The sequence below is a fragment of the Blennius ocellaris genome (genome assembly GCF_963422515.1).
Source record: "Blennius ocellaris genome assembly, chromosome: 4".
In the NCBI taxonomy this organism is placed as follows: Eukaryota; Metazoa; Chordata; class Actinopteri; order Blenniiformes; family Blenniidae; genus Blennius; species Blennius ocellaris.
This window is the reverse complement of record NC_137653.1, coordinates 13,525,006-13,543,119: the sequence shown is the minus strand read 5'-3', so window position 1 is coordinate 13,543,119 and position 18,114 is coordinate 13,525,006. Positions and strand designations below refer to the sequence as shown.

Sequence of the window (18,114 nt, the reverse complement as noted above, 5' to 3'; positions counted from 1 at the left end):
TCCTAATAGGTCACATGAGAAGCCTCTTTAAATCGAGTGAAGCACGCTCAGTCACTAAATCTATTGAGTGAAAACAAGTTGCAGAACAGAGTATTTATTATCAGTGCTGACAATATAAATCCATTGTGCCGAGTGTCTTATTGTTATCTTTACTGCATCCCCACAAAGTTCTTCGGCCTTGTCTTCATCTCCACCCTCTTGAAGGAGTAGCGTTCTCCGGTTCCCCCGTCAGTTAGGATGTACCACGTGCCCCAGTAGATACCATTGGTGATCCCACTGTAGCGCCCGCGGTAATACCGTCCATTCAGGTTAGCCGCCAGGCAGGCATCAAACCACCAGCCTGCACCGTAGTACTGACCACAGTTTCCAGATGTGTAACGGTCGTGGTCCCGGTCAGCTGTGCTGAAGGGCCTCCCATCATGGTTGTAACGCTTACTGTAGCTCAGCGCATTGCCTGCATCCCCAGAGTACTCTCGAGCGGTCAGACGATATCTGCAGGACAGAAAGAGCACAACATTTTCTTTTTTTTTGTCGATAATATAGTATCCGTCTGACCAATTCAATTTTATTAGCCCACAAAATTGTGATTCTTAAGGCACCATAACCATTTTTTTTTTAAGTATTCCCACCCTAAAAAAAAAAGTATTCATATTTTTAAGAACTGTCTTGCAGCATATTTTTTATTTTCAAAAAATATTGGACACACAAATGTGCATCAGATACATGTTTTGTCAACTGACTGCTGTTCATGTAATCAAGAAATACAATCACGCAAGTTACACTCAAGGCAAAACAAGGAACACTGTGAGCTAAATCAATGAATCGACATTTAAAAATATAGTTGATAGTATTTTTTTTATTATTACGTAACCGTCAGCAGCTTTGTTCTTGACAGATTTTGAGCCAAATCTGACTAAATCCTAAAATAAGCCTGAAAAGATATAACATTTCCTTTTCTCAATGATTCAAATGCCTTTCAGGTTGGACAAATAACCTACAGACACACAAAGCAAAAATTGCACTCGTTGGATGTCTTTCTCCAGGGCTCTGTTTAATCTCGGGGTAGCTTTAATCATCTTTCCATAGAGTGTGTATGTGTCTGCAGTGTATTTCACCTCTGGGGCTCTGAGGCCACTTTGAAGTTGTTGTAGGTAGCCTGGCGTCTCTGCTGGTGCCAGTCCTCAAGTTCAACGCGGAGCTGGTGTTGGCCGGCGGAGGTGAGCGCATGCAGAGCCGCATTACCCAGCCAGTGTTCTCCCTGCAGACTGCCAAAGCCTTCCCGGTATTCTTGCCATGTTCTGTTAAAGTCCACCGAGCCATCCTGCCTGCTCTGGATCACTGTCCACCCGCCACCCGCCGTCTCCATGTCACATTTAGCCTGAGACAAAACAATGACTGATGTTATGAAGCGGTGATTTTTACTGATCCATAGATAACACGGTGAACTCTAAAATAAGAGGAGTGAGAATGAGGGTCTATCTGTGTGTTTTATGAGCATGGTCAATCAAAAAATACCTCCACTGCTGGTCCATGTAGGTCAGGCTGGATGGTGTAGATTCCATCCTCTTTGATCCCGTGCCTGTAAATCTCTGCACAATCCTGAGGATGCAACCTCTCCAACGGGGCAACTGAGAGCCACAGCACATTGATTGTTTTTTTTATTAATTCAGACTATCAACCAATTCGAATTCATACGATTCCTCCCTGGAACCCTCACCTGTGGGCGGATATTGTGTGATGCTCCTGAGCAGAAGAAGCAGGTCTTTCTCCCCTTCTCTTCCCACCGCTGCACTTTCTGTTAACCCAGAAAAAAGATTAGGTTTATCAGTGGGACACATCACACTGTCGTCGGGGGGGCCTGAAAATAGATGCTTTGTCTCAATGCACGTCACAGGGGGCTTGTGTAAAAGCTCTTTGAGGCTTCATACAATATGTATGCGTGTGCGTGTGCATGCGCACACAGTTTTGCCAAGCTTCCCAGAGCGGTTGAATTCCTATGCGCTCACCTATGACCGACACTTAGCAGGCCTCATTGAGGTTCTGTTTACTATGTGCGGGGGAGTGACTGCCCTGGCATTTGTGTGCATGTGTATGCTCGCCGTGCACACACACACACACACACATAGGCACACACGCACGTGTGCATGCGTGTCTGTGTGTGTGTTGCAGAGGCGAAGGGATATAAATGTGTACTACTTACCCAGTCGCTTGGCCATCGCCCCAAGGGCCTGACTGTGACAGTGGAGGTCACACTCCGTCAGCACAGCTGCCATTAAAGCCAGGATGGCCCCGAGAGAGTTGCTCTCCTGACCCCCGTGGCTCCTGGGTGCCCCTGTTTCCTGGAGAGAGCGCATGCAGCGCTGGAGCCGAACCAGCCGGTCTTTGACACCTGCACTCTGCAAGACAGTGACCTCATGGGTACTTCTGGGTGAGACACCGTTTTAAGGTATTTCCTCACTCATGATAGCGCAACACCACCAAATTGTCTTCATTATTAATACACTAATATCGTTTTACATAATGCATGAAGTGCCTGTGCATAAACTTCAATTTTTGAGTTTGAATGACTATGTCCTCGTCCTCAGGCTACACATAAACCCTCCAGCTCCCGTCTGTGTCACTCTGTCTGTCTCTTACACTTACGTCAGACTTTGTAATCATGCCCGTTGTGCACCTGTTGCTACATGAGCTCATCACAACCATATGATGAGGACATTTTTAAAGTAGACCTAATTTTATCCCTTCTTTGATTGCAGACGACCACTCCATGGCTTTTAGGTAGTGCCAAGTTTAGTGTCCCACGGGGAGGACCTGCTGGCATGTGCTTGATAGTACCCCCACTAATTCCCCCCTGGCACATGTGAATGCACAAGCCAGAGGTGTGTATCTGAATCACCTTGTCTGTCTGTGTGGTAGAACCGTCTCACTTGCTGAGTTAAATGTGGCCTCGTGTATTTTCTCCTACAATGACATTTCAAGATTTTCTACTTTGGAAACCAAAAACCCGATTCAAGATATGTACAGTACGTCACTTACCTTGTGTTGATTCTGGGGGGAATCATGTCCAGACCCTGCTTTCCGAGGAGCATCTGAGATGGTTGGAAGTGAAACCCCCCTCTTGCAGACACTTGTCCCTGTTTGACCTTCACAGGCTCCAGCACCCGATCCTGCTCCGGTCCCTGGTGGGATGGGTGCAGCCACGAGACGTTCCCTGCAGGGAGGATGTAGGCAGGCTGGAGATGCATCTGAGGACAGCAGTGCTCCGATATACAGTGACAGCAGTGGAAGCATGCTCAGGGAAGTAAAACCAATCATGGGAAATACAAAGATGATGTCGGTTGTTGTTTTTTTTTTCTCTTCCCGACAAACTCTTGAGCAGAGGTCCGACGATTTCCTCCAGGCGGTTTTTGCTTTTCTGTTTGTGATTCAAAGCAATCTTCAGGTAAAAAGAGTTCGCAGACTTGTCCTTTCAGCTTAAATCTTTGTGTCGGTCTTGTTTTCTACTCTGCATGGTTCTGCCATCTCCCTTTTTTCTTTTTTTTTTTAAATTTTCACTTCATTTCATTTGTCATCATCCTCTTTCTCCTGCTTGTTCTGAGTTTGTGAGGGTGCTCCTGGTTCAGATTCCTAGATAAATGCGGCACTCTTTGCTGTCTGACACGGACTAATGCACCCACCCCCTAATACCACACACACACACACACACACACACACACACACACACACACACACACACACACACACACACACACACACACACACACACACACACACACACACACACACAGACACACACACACACACACACACACACACACACACACGCACACACACACACACCAATCTACCCACCTCATTTACTCATCTCTTTCTCTCCTCCCCTCCCACACAGCCAAGAAATGCATGTTCACACACACACACACACACACACACACACACACACACACACACACACACACACACACACACACACACACACACACACACACACACACACACACACACACACACACACCGAGTACACAAACTTAAAGCCCACTGTCCTGCGCATGCGATGTGCCACAGTTCAACATGTCTTAATGTTTGACCCTCAGAAATAAATTAACTTCGCTTTTTACTACTGTGGAGATCTTTGCCATTCTCAATGTATTTTAAGGCTATATCACATTTTGACTTCTTCGGCACCTCTCGCTCTCAACTCTCGAGGTGTCAAAGTGTCGAGAAGAAAGTCCAGCAGATGCTTCAAATATGTGGCCTCCACCTCTCTCCTGTGCAAGGGCGTAGGAATGAGTTCAACATATAGGACACTTGACAGATCCATAAATAGTTTAAGCAGAGATGTCAACAATTAACTGCATTACAAACCACTCAGGAAAACAAACAACAACAACAAAAAAAAAACGCTTCTCCCCTTTTCTCCTGAACAAAATGGCTTGGGTCTTATAAACAAAGCATAATGATTATGTCATCACAGGACGGTATGCGGACGAGCAAGCTAAATATTTCGGGAGAACAAAGACACATTTTGCAGCACACACAGGTGCACAGTTTCACATGTTTTATTGGTCTAAATCTATTTGGTTATATTTACTTAGATGTCTGGCAATTGAACTGGTTCTTTCAGTCCCAACTTTCTGGCATGAAATAAAACCATGAATTATGTGACTAACTAATGTGATTAACTTTTGAATATCAGATGCTTAAAATGTTTAGTGTTAATATAATATAATATTATAATATAATATTATACAATTACAGAATAGACCTACTCAGTTTGAAATTCAATACACCAAATTTAAGTCTAATAAATAAAACAAGATTTGTTCTTTTCCAGTAACTCCATATGGTTCAGTTCAAAGGTCTGTTTATCAGAAGTGGATAAAAGGGATCCCTCTCACATCTAATAGACAAGCTTAGTGCCTCACTGACACTCAGTGTGCTCCTGCACTTTACAGCCCTGCACTCAATAATCTGCATGTCATAGGATTTCTTCAGTGTTAAAGCCATGAGCCATGACACACAAAAGGTTGAAAAACACTTGCCTAAGCCAAAGAGAATAAATGTTTTTCCTCCTGTCATTTGCAGCAATACGTTGCTCACATACTGACTTCTTGTCACACATAATATCTAATATAATACATTAGTGCTTAGGTGTAACGTTACACACACTGACATTACACTTTAAAAAAGAAAACCAAAACAAGCCTGGCTACAGTTTCAGCCTTTTCTTCAGTGCTGTTGTACTGAAATAAGATGAGAAAACATTTTGTTCAGCAGCACTCTGATCTTGTTTGTTGGCCTAGATCAGGGGTGGGGAACCCTGGTCCTCGAGAGCCGCAGTCCTGCATGTTTTAGATGTTTCCCTCCTCAAACACGCCTGAGTTCTCATGATGAGGCTCTGCAGAAGGCTTGATAACGAGCCACTAATTGCTGTCAGCTGTGTCGGTGTGAGGACACACAGAAACATACAATAAAGATGTAAATGAAAAAATAAATAAATCAACCGGAGTCAGTTTTGTGATGACAATCATCAGTTAATAAGATATTGGGCTATTATCGTGTATAGCATTCTAAGATATAAAATATATAGCATTATTTCATTTCTAAACTAATGGCTATTGTCATTGTGTTCGTTTCTTCATGATATTTTTTTTATGTCTGAGCCAACTGTTAATGCTCTCCACCTCTGGTAAAGACATTCCACACCTCAAGATCATGTCGTCTTACCTCCAGCATACCTTACCTTATGTCAAGAATATGTCTATAATAAATAAGACTTTGCCCATCAGTTGTCAGAGTGACACTTTTATATCCAGACACACAACATACGTTTTCCATATGAAATTCAATTTAGTCAAATCTCGTTTCATTTTTTTTTTTTTTTTTTTTTTCTAAATCTTTTCTAATGTGAACCTTTTGTTTTCGTGTAGTTGAAACGACAACACAAAATTGTTTTCAACCATGCAAGCCTGAAGCTTCCGGCTCAACCAGTAAAAATGAGATCAGTGCCCTCTAGTGGTGGATTATCTCAGCTCTCCTATGTGCTTAGATCCATCTATCCATTCATCCATTTCGATACTGCTTTCTCCAACGAGCACTAATCACGACACTATTATGTGGACATTCACAATACACTGAACTCCAACATGAGAAGACATACTCGCAGCAGTTGAGGAACTCCTAGTATCTCCAGATGTAGTAAAATTAACATTAAACTGTCATGCAGATTGCCTGGCAGGGTGCTACACAATCGCACTCTTATTGTGAAGACTACATACAATGCTTTTCTTAGATCTAAATTTGCACAAAGAAAAACAAACATGTTTGCACAGAAACAAAAGTACACACCCTTCTCACTAGTGTCTTTTATTCCAGTAATGACATCAAACATGAGTCAATGTGCTCTGGTTGTTTTGGTTTGCATGTCTTCCTAAATTTGGTTTTAGATAAATGGAAACAGAAATATGTATTACATCCGGTATTAACAATTTATGAAAGAAATATTTGCAAGGCTCCTTAATGAAACTTTTCATAAAGAGTCTGATGAAGCCATTATGTCAATCAGTGATTTGATGAGGGTCACACCTGGTACAATGGAGGAATTTGTCCAAGAGCAACTGTGATGAAAAAATCAATGATCATGATCAAATATCCATGATTGTGGTATCAGCATTACTACAGTTTGGTAGGCTTAGTTAGATTTAGCTTAAGTACAAAAATTTCAGAGACAGGGTTAGGATTTACCCTCACCCTGAAATTATAATAAACTATTGCTTTTAAACATATGTCAGTGTAAGTTACCAAGTAAGTTCATGCATTCCTGAAACTTTCTTTCTGGACTTTCTTGCTTGCTGGCGATGGGCTTAAAACTTATCAAAACTTCAAATTGAAACAAATTTAGCCAATGGATTTGCCAAGATGTTGAAAGCATACATCTTCTGCAGAGTAACTTAATTCATATTCCACAAAAACAAATCCACTGGGTGAATATAAATACTGTAAAAGACAAATAGCAGAATGGCAAAAACAAACTATCCAAGTTCTTTCAAGTTGGGTTTTGAGATTGTATTTTTAACTTCAAGTTACAATATTTAGTATTTTATTATTGCATAGTGATTACATTTTTTTTTAACTGTGAAAATAGACATGCAGAACCACTGAAGTAATGACCTTTGCAAAAAGGCATCAAGGCCACCACCAATCATCATTCAGTTTCACAATCTTCATCAGTGAGGGAGCAGTGTGATTTAGATGAACTGTCTGCACAAGTTACTTTATCAGTCATTTTATGTAAGAATGTTATTTAGGATTCCAGTTACAATTCTTCCCACCAGATAATATGCATCAGTGGTTCTCATGTCTGGCCATGAAACTACTAAATAGCATTTATTTTTTTCATGTTTGGCATTGGGGTTGTTTGGTCATGAAATGAGGAGCACCTTCGCCTCACCAAGAGAATATCCCTAGTTCAAATGTGCATGTACATTGATTTAATCCTATAGACTACACATGTGTATTTGAAGTTAATTGGTAACTTTGCAAAGCAATCTTCCAGTTAAAAGGTATATTTCCCTTGCTTATGCTTGCTCCCATGGAATGCTTGGGTTTTCCTCTGTAAAAGTACCTCGAAATAACTGTGTTTCATTTGGTGCCACAGAAATAAAATGGAATTGAAATTATTTACTTGCTTTTTCATGTACTTGCATGTTTCCAGACTCTACCGTGGCCCATCTATCTATCTATCTATCTATCTATCTATCTATCTATCTATCTATCTATCTATCTATCTATCTATCTATCTATCTATCTATCTATCTATATATCTATCTATCTATCTATCTATCTATCTATCTATCTATCTATCTATCTATCGAGGGTGTGCGCGCGTGCTCATGCCTGACACAGATACGGCCTGTGATTGGCGGGCAGCCTGTGACGTCAGGCGCAGGCGTTGTTTTGGAGGAGGAAGTGAAAGGGGAAGAAGACAGAGCTGGGGCAGAGGGTAGTTAGCTGGCTGTTCCGCGATTGAGCGTTCAAGTAAAGTGCCAAATTCCGACCGCGGTTGCCGATAAAGAGTCTCGCTGACTTAGGACGCGTTTTTGTGAGTGTTTTTCAAGACAACAACTCGTTTTTGTACGCTTTCGAAACTCGACATTGCCAAATCAGCGCTACTAGCCAGCGTAACGCCGAGTTAGCCGCTGACGCTAGCTGTCCTGAACAATAACAGCTAGTTAGCTCGCAGCCGGCCCGACACGACCAAGAAGTCTCCTCTCCGCCGCGATACGAGTCGAAAGTAAGTTATTGTTTTTTTTCTCTCTTGAATGACAAGTGTGCAAACACGCATGATGTTTGCTGACTCATTAACGTGGCTCGGTGGCTTATTATCCCTGCCAACGTCGCCGCTAATGGTGGTGCAGTGTTTTTTTTTTTTTCCGAGAAGCTGGCTGGTTAAAAACAACCACGGCCTGTGACTCCTCTGGGTCGCCTCCAGCCACGAAGGAGTACCGGGGTGTCCGTACCCAGTAGAGGAAAGCCTCGTTCAAACTGTGAAGTTCTCGACGATTTCTACGTTTAATGAATACGCCTGGCATGTGCTCGAAACAGCCGAGACGCGACTTTAAAACCCTCACGTTTATGAATCTGTGTCGAGTTGTTTAATCGTACGTCGAAGGGTGATTTGGTAACTCGCCTCGACGCTGACAAGTACATTTTCTGTCAACAGGTCTCCCGAACTGTTTGCATGTCGCGGTGGCAGTGTTGCCAGGCAGACGTGACATGTCATGTGTTTTGCCAGTGTTTGTTGCCTATAAGTGACTCGCAGGTCACGCAGGTACACGTCGCTCTCTTTGCCGCTTCTGTCTCAAAAGGTTGATTTTTTTTTTTTTTTTTTTTTTAGGATCCACTCAAGATCAACACGATTAATAAAAACGACAGTTTGATGCTATTTGAAGTGGCGTCTTTGCCTTTTATTTTATTTTCCCGAGTGGCATTGTGATTCCAAATTGTTTTGACCGTTCCGTTTCAGAAAAATCACGTTTTTACACAGCAGGAAGACTGAGATATGTCTGTGCCCTTTGAATCCGTTTTAAATAATTGATTGCAATTGTTGGCGACTACTCCCAGAGGGCAAACGGCGGGTCTCAGGTTACTTGATCCTGTGGCGCTTTCTGAATGCCCACCGGGTGGTGTTCTTCTCTGGGTACCCTCGACATGCATGAGAGTACTTTTAACTTTACCTTCATATTGCAGTACATGCCTTCAAGACAGGTCTCTGTGAGAGAAAAAAATCTAAAGTTGAATTTGCAGGTGTGTCTGCAGCCTCATTTAGAAAATGATCTTTTGGTTTTATTCACGTTTTCCATGGAATATATAATATGAATGTTGGAATAAATGTTCCCCCGATTGTGTTTTGGTAAAACTCTTCAATATGCCACTTTATATTAACCTCTTCTACTCCTTTTTAGGTTGTGACTTCTGACTCAACATTTTGATTTAATTATCCCCTGGTAGCATTGCTTTGTCATGTGGGATATAGTTCACCAGCAGACCTGAAGATGGTCAAACTGAGTGATGTTGGGTGATTTACAGAGCGTTTAGATTAGATTAGATTAACTCTGCTTTCCGAATATATATTTGGTACAGACTTTGTCTTTCGCTGTGAGTCAATATTCCATGTCACAGGTGATTTCCAGCTCTACCTGTTGTTGTTTTTTTTGCCAGGCTATTGCGGCATCAACAGAGAGAACGAAAGTAAAATGTGATCTCTTCAAAGTTCTTAGAATTGCAAATTGTATGATCTAGTTGTGTGGTGAACTTGGAATAAAACATTTGTGTGTTCTCAGTACAATAATGTTTACTTGTCTGGGGAGCTGTATGGCATGGTTGTGTGAAATGAGAACAAAGCAGATTAATACTGCAACAATTAACTGAGAGCATATTTAATGCTGCAGTAACTCATAAATGTTTGTGTGGCATTGAAAGGGAGAAAAGACATTAACTGCTCATCACACTTTAAGCACTATCCTGCAGCTCTCATTTCAGAATACTGAATTGGCATAAACGGTCATTTAAAGACTGTAATGTATGTGGTCTTTAATTCATCTTGGTTTCTCCACCTTGTTTCTTTTCTTTGACAATACAATCCATAATGTCTGCCACATAATGCATTGATTAGAATTTAGAGTTTCATGTCTTGTGCTGTTTATCAATGATCAAAGGCCCATCTTGGTATCTTTTACAGTCATGTGACTATGGCCTGAACACACCTAGATGTCAGCTGTTGTCGGCGGTTTGCTTCAGTGTTGTTATTGGAGCTGAAGTTGCTCAGAAAGAAGGAATGTGCATGTACTTTACAGGTACTGACAGTAAGTGAAATATCTTTTTGTGTTGTTGATATTCAGCTTGTCATGGTTTTAGGTTTGGTTCTCACAATTGTGTTGTATAACCGAGTATGTCGAGAAATCTGGTTGAGTTGGTATATCTGTATGTCTAAAGCGTCTTTCTACTTTGTTGCACCACATTAAAGGTAAAGGGAAGTGGTCAGGTTTTCAGTTAAGCTGTTGTCTAGCAGGTTTTGTGTGCTTTGCTTATGGCGGTGATCCCTCGTTCACCTAAATCATGGAAATTGTGTTCAGATTTCACCAATGAAAATACGTGACATACAATCTGTCCTTACAAACGGAATGAAATATATATTTCCTTGTGCAATGGTAAGGTTTTGTCACATGTGAATTGTTTCGAGTGGCCATTACTGCCTGGAAGATGTTATATTAATGTGAACTGACCACATCTACTGTTCTCACCGAAGGCATTCACACCGACCGTAGATTTATCGAGGTTTGTCAAAAGCAGGGTGATGACAGTTCACAGAGCAAAGGTGTGAAAACCCATTCTACAGCTTCTTATGAAATCACTTCATTCTAGTCTCCTTTGCCTGTTTGTGCAAAGATAGGTTAACAGATTGCAGCTAAAGGTGGGAAATATTTGACTGCCCTACACTGTATTTTCTTATCAAGATATCTTCTGTGAAACGTAGAGTACACTGTTTTAGTTTGCCCAAACGAGACGACGTGACGCTTATGTACACGTTGACCAGAGCCGTAGAGACGAGCAAGAATGTGGAAGAATATCATTCCACTTAAAGTGAGAGCAGTCCTGCTTTGTACCGAGAAACCGCCACGTTTGCTCAAAGTAATCCCAGCACATGGTATTATGAGTTGCTTTCGTTTGTTCAGTAATGGCACACATCTTGTAGACTTCCTTTTGACAATTACTAGAAATGATGGCCGTTGCCGCATAGCAGAATGCATTTAGAGTTGGGGAAATTGTGTATTGCCCAAAGCTCACAAAAGTCAGTTCTTGTTGTAATTAAAAAGATGCTCTCTATCAAACCTGTACACCTGATAGAATAGTGCATCGTAATGCAATCATTTTATTGTGACCTAGACCACGGAGAACCCTGATTTATACCTCGTCCCACTTTCTAATTAAATCAGTGTGAAATTTTGATTCCCATCCCCAAATATACTTCTGTTGTACAAGTGGGTATTCAGCTGAAGACACATACAGTAGCCATTTAAGTTGGTATTATGTTGTATCGACACCTGTAGAGTGTTTTTTGGCCATGTTGCTTTTTAACTCCAGGTGAAAGAACATGCGTAGTAGTAGTAGTGGTAGTATGTGGACAGTGATGTCAGATGTACCCTTTGGTTTGCATAGTAAGGAGAAGCCCGATCTCGTAACTTCCCATGTTTGAGAGAAAGAATGATGTGTTCCTCGTGATTTGCCCAACAGCTTAGAAAGCACATGACTGGAATAAATGGCATTCAATTCTGATTGGTCTTGGGGCTTGAAACGCAACACACAAATTTGTTGAGTAATGTTTTCCAATAGGCCAGTCTCCTTGGTAACAGATTCACTCTTGTTTTGTTTTTTTTAACGTTCATGAACAATAGAAAGCTGGCGAATATGTTGTGACTTGTGATTAACCGTCAGAATGGCCCCGAGATCTGTTTAATTCATGTTTTTTTTTTCTTTCTTTCTTTCTTGCAGCTGAAGCAAAATGACATCCAGGAAGAAAGTGCTCCTGAAAGTCATCATCCTTGGAGATTCTGGGTGAGTCACACAAACATTGTGTGTGTGTGTATTTTTTTCTTCTTCTGCATGCTGAAATTAGCGTGGCAATCCGTGTTTAGTACTAAAATGTTTTGATTGAGATCACAAACTAAATGTGACATTTGGAATTAAATCCATTTTTTCGAAACCTTATTTTGTTGCTTCCTTGTTAAAAAACAAAAACAAAACAACTATTGTGCCCTCAGTTGTCTCATGGCACAGAAGAAATGCTTCTGCTTTGAGCTCAGCTTCTACACTTTCTGATTAACATTTAATATGAGCATACTTAATCACTGCTATTATTTTTATTCTCTGCTCTGTGCTGCCTATGGAAACGAATTGGCGTTATCAATTATTCAGACTATGAAAAAGTCATTAGGTATTTCACAACTGTGTGAGATATTAACATTGTGTATATAGATGCACAGGCTCTGTGATGAGGTAAAAATGTTAATAATTTTGAAATGACTACCTCTTTTGCTACTGTGATAAGGGATTTTTTGGATTCATTTTTAATCTGCCTGTGGAATTCCCTTCATTGCATTTACAATGTGAGAAAAAGATGTCCTACTCATGGTAAATAAAAAGAATATGAAACTGATATGATGTCCTTACTTTGGTGCATCATGCAGGTAGTGTATTCACTGCATATTTCAAAGCAGTTATTAATGAGCGGAGTGTGGTTTCACAGGCCTTTCTCGAGTTTTCTGTTGTGATATATTAAAGGTTTTCTGTCTTTATCACCATCAAATGAATCGTCAAACAAAGGCAATGATTTATGCGTTTGTAAGCGCTTGTCCATGTAAAAAAAAAAAAAAAAAAACTAAAGTTTTTTTTGTCATGACCACATGAATGTTTTTCCATGTTCCGTGGAAGGTTATTTGTATCCACGTTTGCAGTCAGTGCAACAGATACCAATGTGTTTTGCATTTGCTAAGCAGATCAGTTTCAGAGTGAAAGTGGCAATAGATGTATAAAACCTCTTCAACGTGGAAATTTCATATAGAAGCAAGCATCCACATTGCAAGATGCATTGACTCCAAATTAGATTATCAATGATGAACACGTGCTTAAATGCAAATCTTTTTTTTTTTTAAAGTTGTGATCAGACTTGTCAGATTTAGTCACTCCAGTTCGGGGGTCTCCCACCCTGGTCCCCGAGGGCCCCTGTCCTGCATGCTTTAGTTCTCTCCCTGCTTCAGCACACCTGAATCTAATGATGATGTCATCACCAGGGTTGTGAAAAAGCCCATTAACGAAGCCCTTCATTGCAATCAGGTGTGTTGCAACTGGGAGAGAGCTAGAACATGGAGGACAGGGGCCCTCGAGGACCAGGGCCGGAGACCCCTGCCTGAACACTGCCAGCCACAGTTTGAAGCCTGCATGTTTGAGCACTAATCAAACAATTAATCCCAATTCAAAAAGCAATTTCCAGCTTGGGTTTCAAATGCATTCGGATAAGAATTGAAGGCCACAAAACAGGAGAGATCAAATGTATGTTAGTGTCGGTGACTTAAAGCGGATGCTAAATTAAACCAACCCAGAGTTACAACTGTCCATTTTCACGTGGTCGGTCCTGCTCGGGCAACTGCACCACTAGCGTTGATCTGTTGATCTGTAAAGCACTTTGTGTTACATGACATGTATGAAAAGCGCTATACAAATAAATTTCTTCTTCTTCTGTGTTCTATGGCAGTCGAGGTTAAAGACGTCGCTCCACTTTTTGGCTCCAGTTCCCTCATACTGTGTCCTGTTATGCCTTTCTCCTGCAGTGTGGGAAAGACCTCCCTCATGAACCAGTATGTCAACAAGAAGTTTAGTAACCAGTACAAAGCGACAATAGGAGCAGACTTCCTGACCAAGGAGGTGATGGTGGATGACCGACTTGTTACAATGCAGGTGAGGAGAATTGACATCGTCCAAGTAATGTAGGCCGTGGCTGTATTGAGCGTCTTGACGGGACATTTCAAATTCCATTTCCCCTCGTGCTTCGTCTAGATCTGGGACACAGCTGGCCAGGAGAGGTTCCAGTCTTTGGGTGTTGCGTTCTACCGTGGAGCCGATTGCTGTGTGCTGGTGTTTGATGTGACTGCACCAAACACTTTCAAGACGCTTGACAGCTGGAGGGATGAGTTTCTGATCCAGGCCAGCCCCCGAGACCCTGAGAACTTCCCCTTTGTGGTGCTAGGCAACAAGATTGACTTGGAGAATAGACAGGTTGGTACGAGTGTGTTTTTTTGCCATGTGTCCTGATTCGCAAGATGCTGAGGTACAGGTTCAGTGACTATAGCCCCGTCTCCACCGCACACAAGTGCCGGGGCGGAGCGGAGCGGTTCGGAGCAGTTCGGAAGCACAACCCCGACCGAAATTTTGGGTCGTGTCTCCACAGCAGAGAGGAGCATGAAAAGTGGGCGGGGCTTATGAGCTCCGCAGAAATGTGACATTATAACAGAAAAGAACGTCGTCAGATGTAGATCTTATGAATCCTCTGTTGTTGTTTAAATTCTCCACTTTGCACTGTTATTTTTTGCAGCGGAAAAAAAAAAAAGTTATTTTTTGCAGCAGTCATTTTTTGCAGTGGAGAGCTGCAGCGCAACTTCCGTGTTTGTTTTGAGAGAGCGAGTCGCTCGGCCGCTTGGCCAGCGACTTGCCTCGCACTCGAGCGCTCGAGTGTGGGGCAAGTGGCCGGAGCGTTCCCCCCGGTTGGTTGAGGCACAGACACGGGGGTCTGAGCTTTCTGCTCAAAACCCAGGAGGTTTTCCACTCCGGCGCCGCAGCGCCGGAACACGGAGGCGCCGAGCTCCGAGCTACTTTTCATCGCTTCCGCGGTCTGTCCCCGCGATAAAGCACCACTGACCGCGGCTGAACAGAACGCTGACCGCCTCTGGAAAGCGGAGCGGTCAGCGCCGGAGACGAAAGCTCCAGACTCCGGTGTCACGGACGCACATCAGCGCCACGGCGAGCGCTATGCTGCAAACAGAAAACTCCAACGCGATGCAAAGTCCCTCCCCCCCCCCCCCCCCCCCACCCCCCCCCCGTGCCTCAAGTCCGCTCTTTCACAACAAACACTAAAGTTGAGCAGCAAAGCAAAGAAAAGGAAAATAAAAACAACCAGTGCACAGCTGACCACACTGACAGCAGAGGCTTCATCCAGCCAGCACATTAAAATATTGAGGGCGTGTAGTAAATCACTGACCAATCAGCAGACAGCAGCTCAACCTCAGACCCGTTCCATGGTCCCCGGCACCCCAACGGATGGGTAGCGGAAAAGCGGTCGCCTTTGGAGCGGTCTAGAGCGGTTTAGACTGCATTACATGTCGTGAGACGCGAGCCGGAGCGGTTTAAACCCGTCTAGGCTGGTACTTTCTGTGCGGTGGAGACGGGGCTCAAGTTAACACACTTGAAAAATAGGTCATTCATGCATATCCACATACGAGTGTGAAGCTGTAAGCTACACTTTTGAGCCCATTTGCAAACGAAGGCTACTTTCTTTGGCTACTGTGCATTTAATGGAACGATCAGGCATTTGGTCTTTTCTTTCTGGATTCTACTGAAAATGCCCCCCCTTGATCAGCAAAGGTGTTTCAGAAAAATGGCAGGACAAAAGTGACCTGTCTTGAACAGCCACTTTTCTGTAGCAAGCAAAGTGCTTGACTCAATTTTGTGTTTGTGGTTCATGTTGGTTGCTCCATTTGTGAATGTAAAATAGAAATAGTGTGATGTTCCTTAACTAGTCTGATTTGAACTGAACACGTACAATAAAGCATGGCGATGCTGTGAAGTGCATTTACACTTTCTTAAGTCTCTATTTTGAGCTTAATTGTCAATTGTTTTTCTTTTTTTTTGTTGACATCCATTCTGCATAGACGTGAGGCTTCATTTTATTATATTGTCAATAATCCCCGTGCACAAAAGGCGGCACGGTCTGGAATTGGAGGAAATGTAAAATGGATAGTGCCTGTATCTTTACTGTTATGTTAAGAAATATTCAAGGGAGGGAAAAAGGGAGAAACTGTGTGATTTGGTTGAAATTGTTCCCGTCTCTCCTCCACTTCCTTCACAGGTGACCACCAAGCGGGCTCAGGCTTGGTGTCAGAGCAAGAACAACATCCCCTACTTCGAGACCAGCGCCAAAGAAGCAATCAACGTAGAACAGGCATTCCAGACAATTGCACGCAACGCTCTCAAACAGGTGAGCTCCCGTTTCAAATACTGTTATAACTTATTCGGCAGCAGTTCTTTAACCATCCACCTGTTTTCGCTCAACACTGAACGCCGTCTCTCCCAAATGTGCCACAGGAGACAGAGGTGGAGTTGTATAACGAATTTCCAGAGCCCATAAAGCTGGACAGGAACGACAGAGCGAAACCTTCTGCAGAAAGCTGCAGCTGCTAAGGGACAACTTGGACCGTCTCCTCTCTTGGCTTTCTGAAACACCCTGTCACCAAGTCCCATCACATCCACACCATCCTGCCCAGGGAGCGGACTTTCCTACTGGTCTTCCTCCTTCAAGCCACTGTTCATTCCGTCAACGCGACCCCCCCCCCCCCCCAAAACACACACAGCACGCCGCACATGGATGTATCCACCCTCCCACTTAACACACAAAATAATACACTCGCGTGCTCTCAAACTCCGCTTCACAAATCCCCCCCCCCCCCCCAAAAAAAACAAGATCACATGAGAAAAGAATGACGGCCCTCCTGCCCCCACGGCCCCTGACGTGCTAGTGAGTGATCTTCTGTCCTTGTCACCTATTTGTCCAACTGTGGCTCCTCTACTCTCAACCCAAGAGGCCCAGTGGCATCATGTTCACAGTGCAATTAGGAACTGCAGGCCAGCTGGCTCGTGCTCTAATGTGAGACGGTGTTGGTTAATGTCGGCATCCCAAGTATCCTATCCTTTATTTGTTTTTGTTTGTTTTTTGTTTTGTTTTTGCTTTCTTTTGCCTGTCGAGAAATAATCTAGTTCAACTATATAAATCTATAAGAATATATAATTTTAGAATAATTTGGCTGATGTCTCTCACGCCAAGCTAAAACGCATACTTGTTTTGCACTTTTATGTTTTTTGCCTTCAAATGTTAAGAGGGATGACTGATTTTGAACAAAATCTGCTACCACACACCATTTGGTAAGCTTCAAATTATATCTCCTCACTTGTTTTTTTGTCTTTTTTTTTTTTTCCCTCTGTCTAATATCTGAGAGTCCTTCAAACACTCTGGTGATTGTATTGCCTTTTCCCTTCAAGATTGTGCATTAATGGGTTTATAACTGCCTCACACTGCAAGTGTTGTAAGTAGACATGTAAAAACCGATAAAGCAGTTACAGTGTAAAATGTGGATTAATCATTGATATATTATTTGCTTTTTTATGTAACATTACTTGTACTGCTACTATTCCTGCTGTATGTGTTACATCCCTCATTAGGCATCTTTCAGTGCTATGAAATTACGATATGCGATCACCAACACGGCACACCACCTTTCTGTCATCATTCACATCTTTGTTATTGCTGTTCTCGCTATCTGCTTGTAGCTCAGGTTGGCTAAGTACTTAATATTTTTAACAGAATGCAAATAACGGTGTATAGATGGCAAAGGTGAGAGGCTGAACTGAAATGGATGTTCACTCTTTCCATTTACTGAAAATCTCAAATGTTTTCCCTGGTATTACTCCTACTCCTTACAGAAAAAAATTACTGCAATGCCAACAATGTTAAGAAAATTCAGACGTCAAATAAAACTCTTGAATATATATCTCTGGCCTGAAATTATTTCTGTATTTAATCTATGACTTTGTTTTCTCGTTGATGATTACTTTAAAACAAATTGAATTTCACAGAAAAGCCTTTCTCATTTGATGGTGTGTTTTGTGTATAAACTAAACTATTCTGGAGAAAACGCTCAAAAGCTGTTTGGCTTTTGCAGACTTGTCAAATCTTTCGTGGATGCAGGTCAAATACTGTTTACATGGAGAGTTCCACCTCAAGTCAAGTAT

General features: G+C 42.4%; 2 protein-coding genes across 3 annotated transcripts; one reads left to right on the top strand and one right to left on the bottom strand.

Annotated features, from left to right (window-relative positions):
- On the bottom strand, positions 1-3,548 carry LOC308128961 (fibrinogen-like protein 1). Its single transcript, XM_080494686.1, has 6 exons — positions 3,037-3,548; positions 2,201-2,396; positions 1,718-1,795; positions 1,516-1,628; positions 1,116-1,378; positions 1-492 (listed from the first exon to the last, which is right to left on the bottom strand). The coding sequence occupies exons 1-6, from the start codon at positions 3,313-3,315 to the stop codon at positions 150-152; spliced, it is 1,272 nt and encodes a 423-aa protein (XP_080350812.1). The 5' UTR covers positions 3,316-3,548; the 3' UTR covers positions 1-149.
- Positions 3,549-7,981: 4,433 nt separating this feature from the next.
- Positions 7,982-17,855, top strand: LOC308129059 (ras-related protein rab7). Of its 2 annotated transcripts, none has more exons than XM_080494818.1 (6): positions 7,982-8,293; positions 12,052-12,114; positions 13,887-14,013; positions 14,113-14,331; positions 16,178-16,306; positions 16,414-17,855. In XM_080494818.1, exons 2-6 carry the CDS (start codon positions 12,062-12,064, stop codon positions 16,507-16,509), a joined length of 624 nt encoding a protein of 207 aa, XP_080350944.1. In that variant the 5' UTR covers positions 7,982-8,293; positions 12,052-12,061; the 3' UTR covers positions 16,510-17,855. The 2 variants fall into 2 exon arrangements, with proteins under 2 accessions (XP_080350944.1, XP_080350945.1); XM_080494819.1 differs by lacking the exon at positions 7,982-8,293 and adding an exon at positions 10,332-10,364.
- Positions 17,856-18,114: the final 259 nt, after the last annotated feature.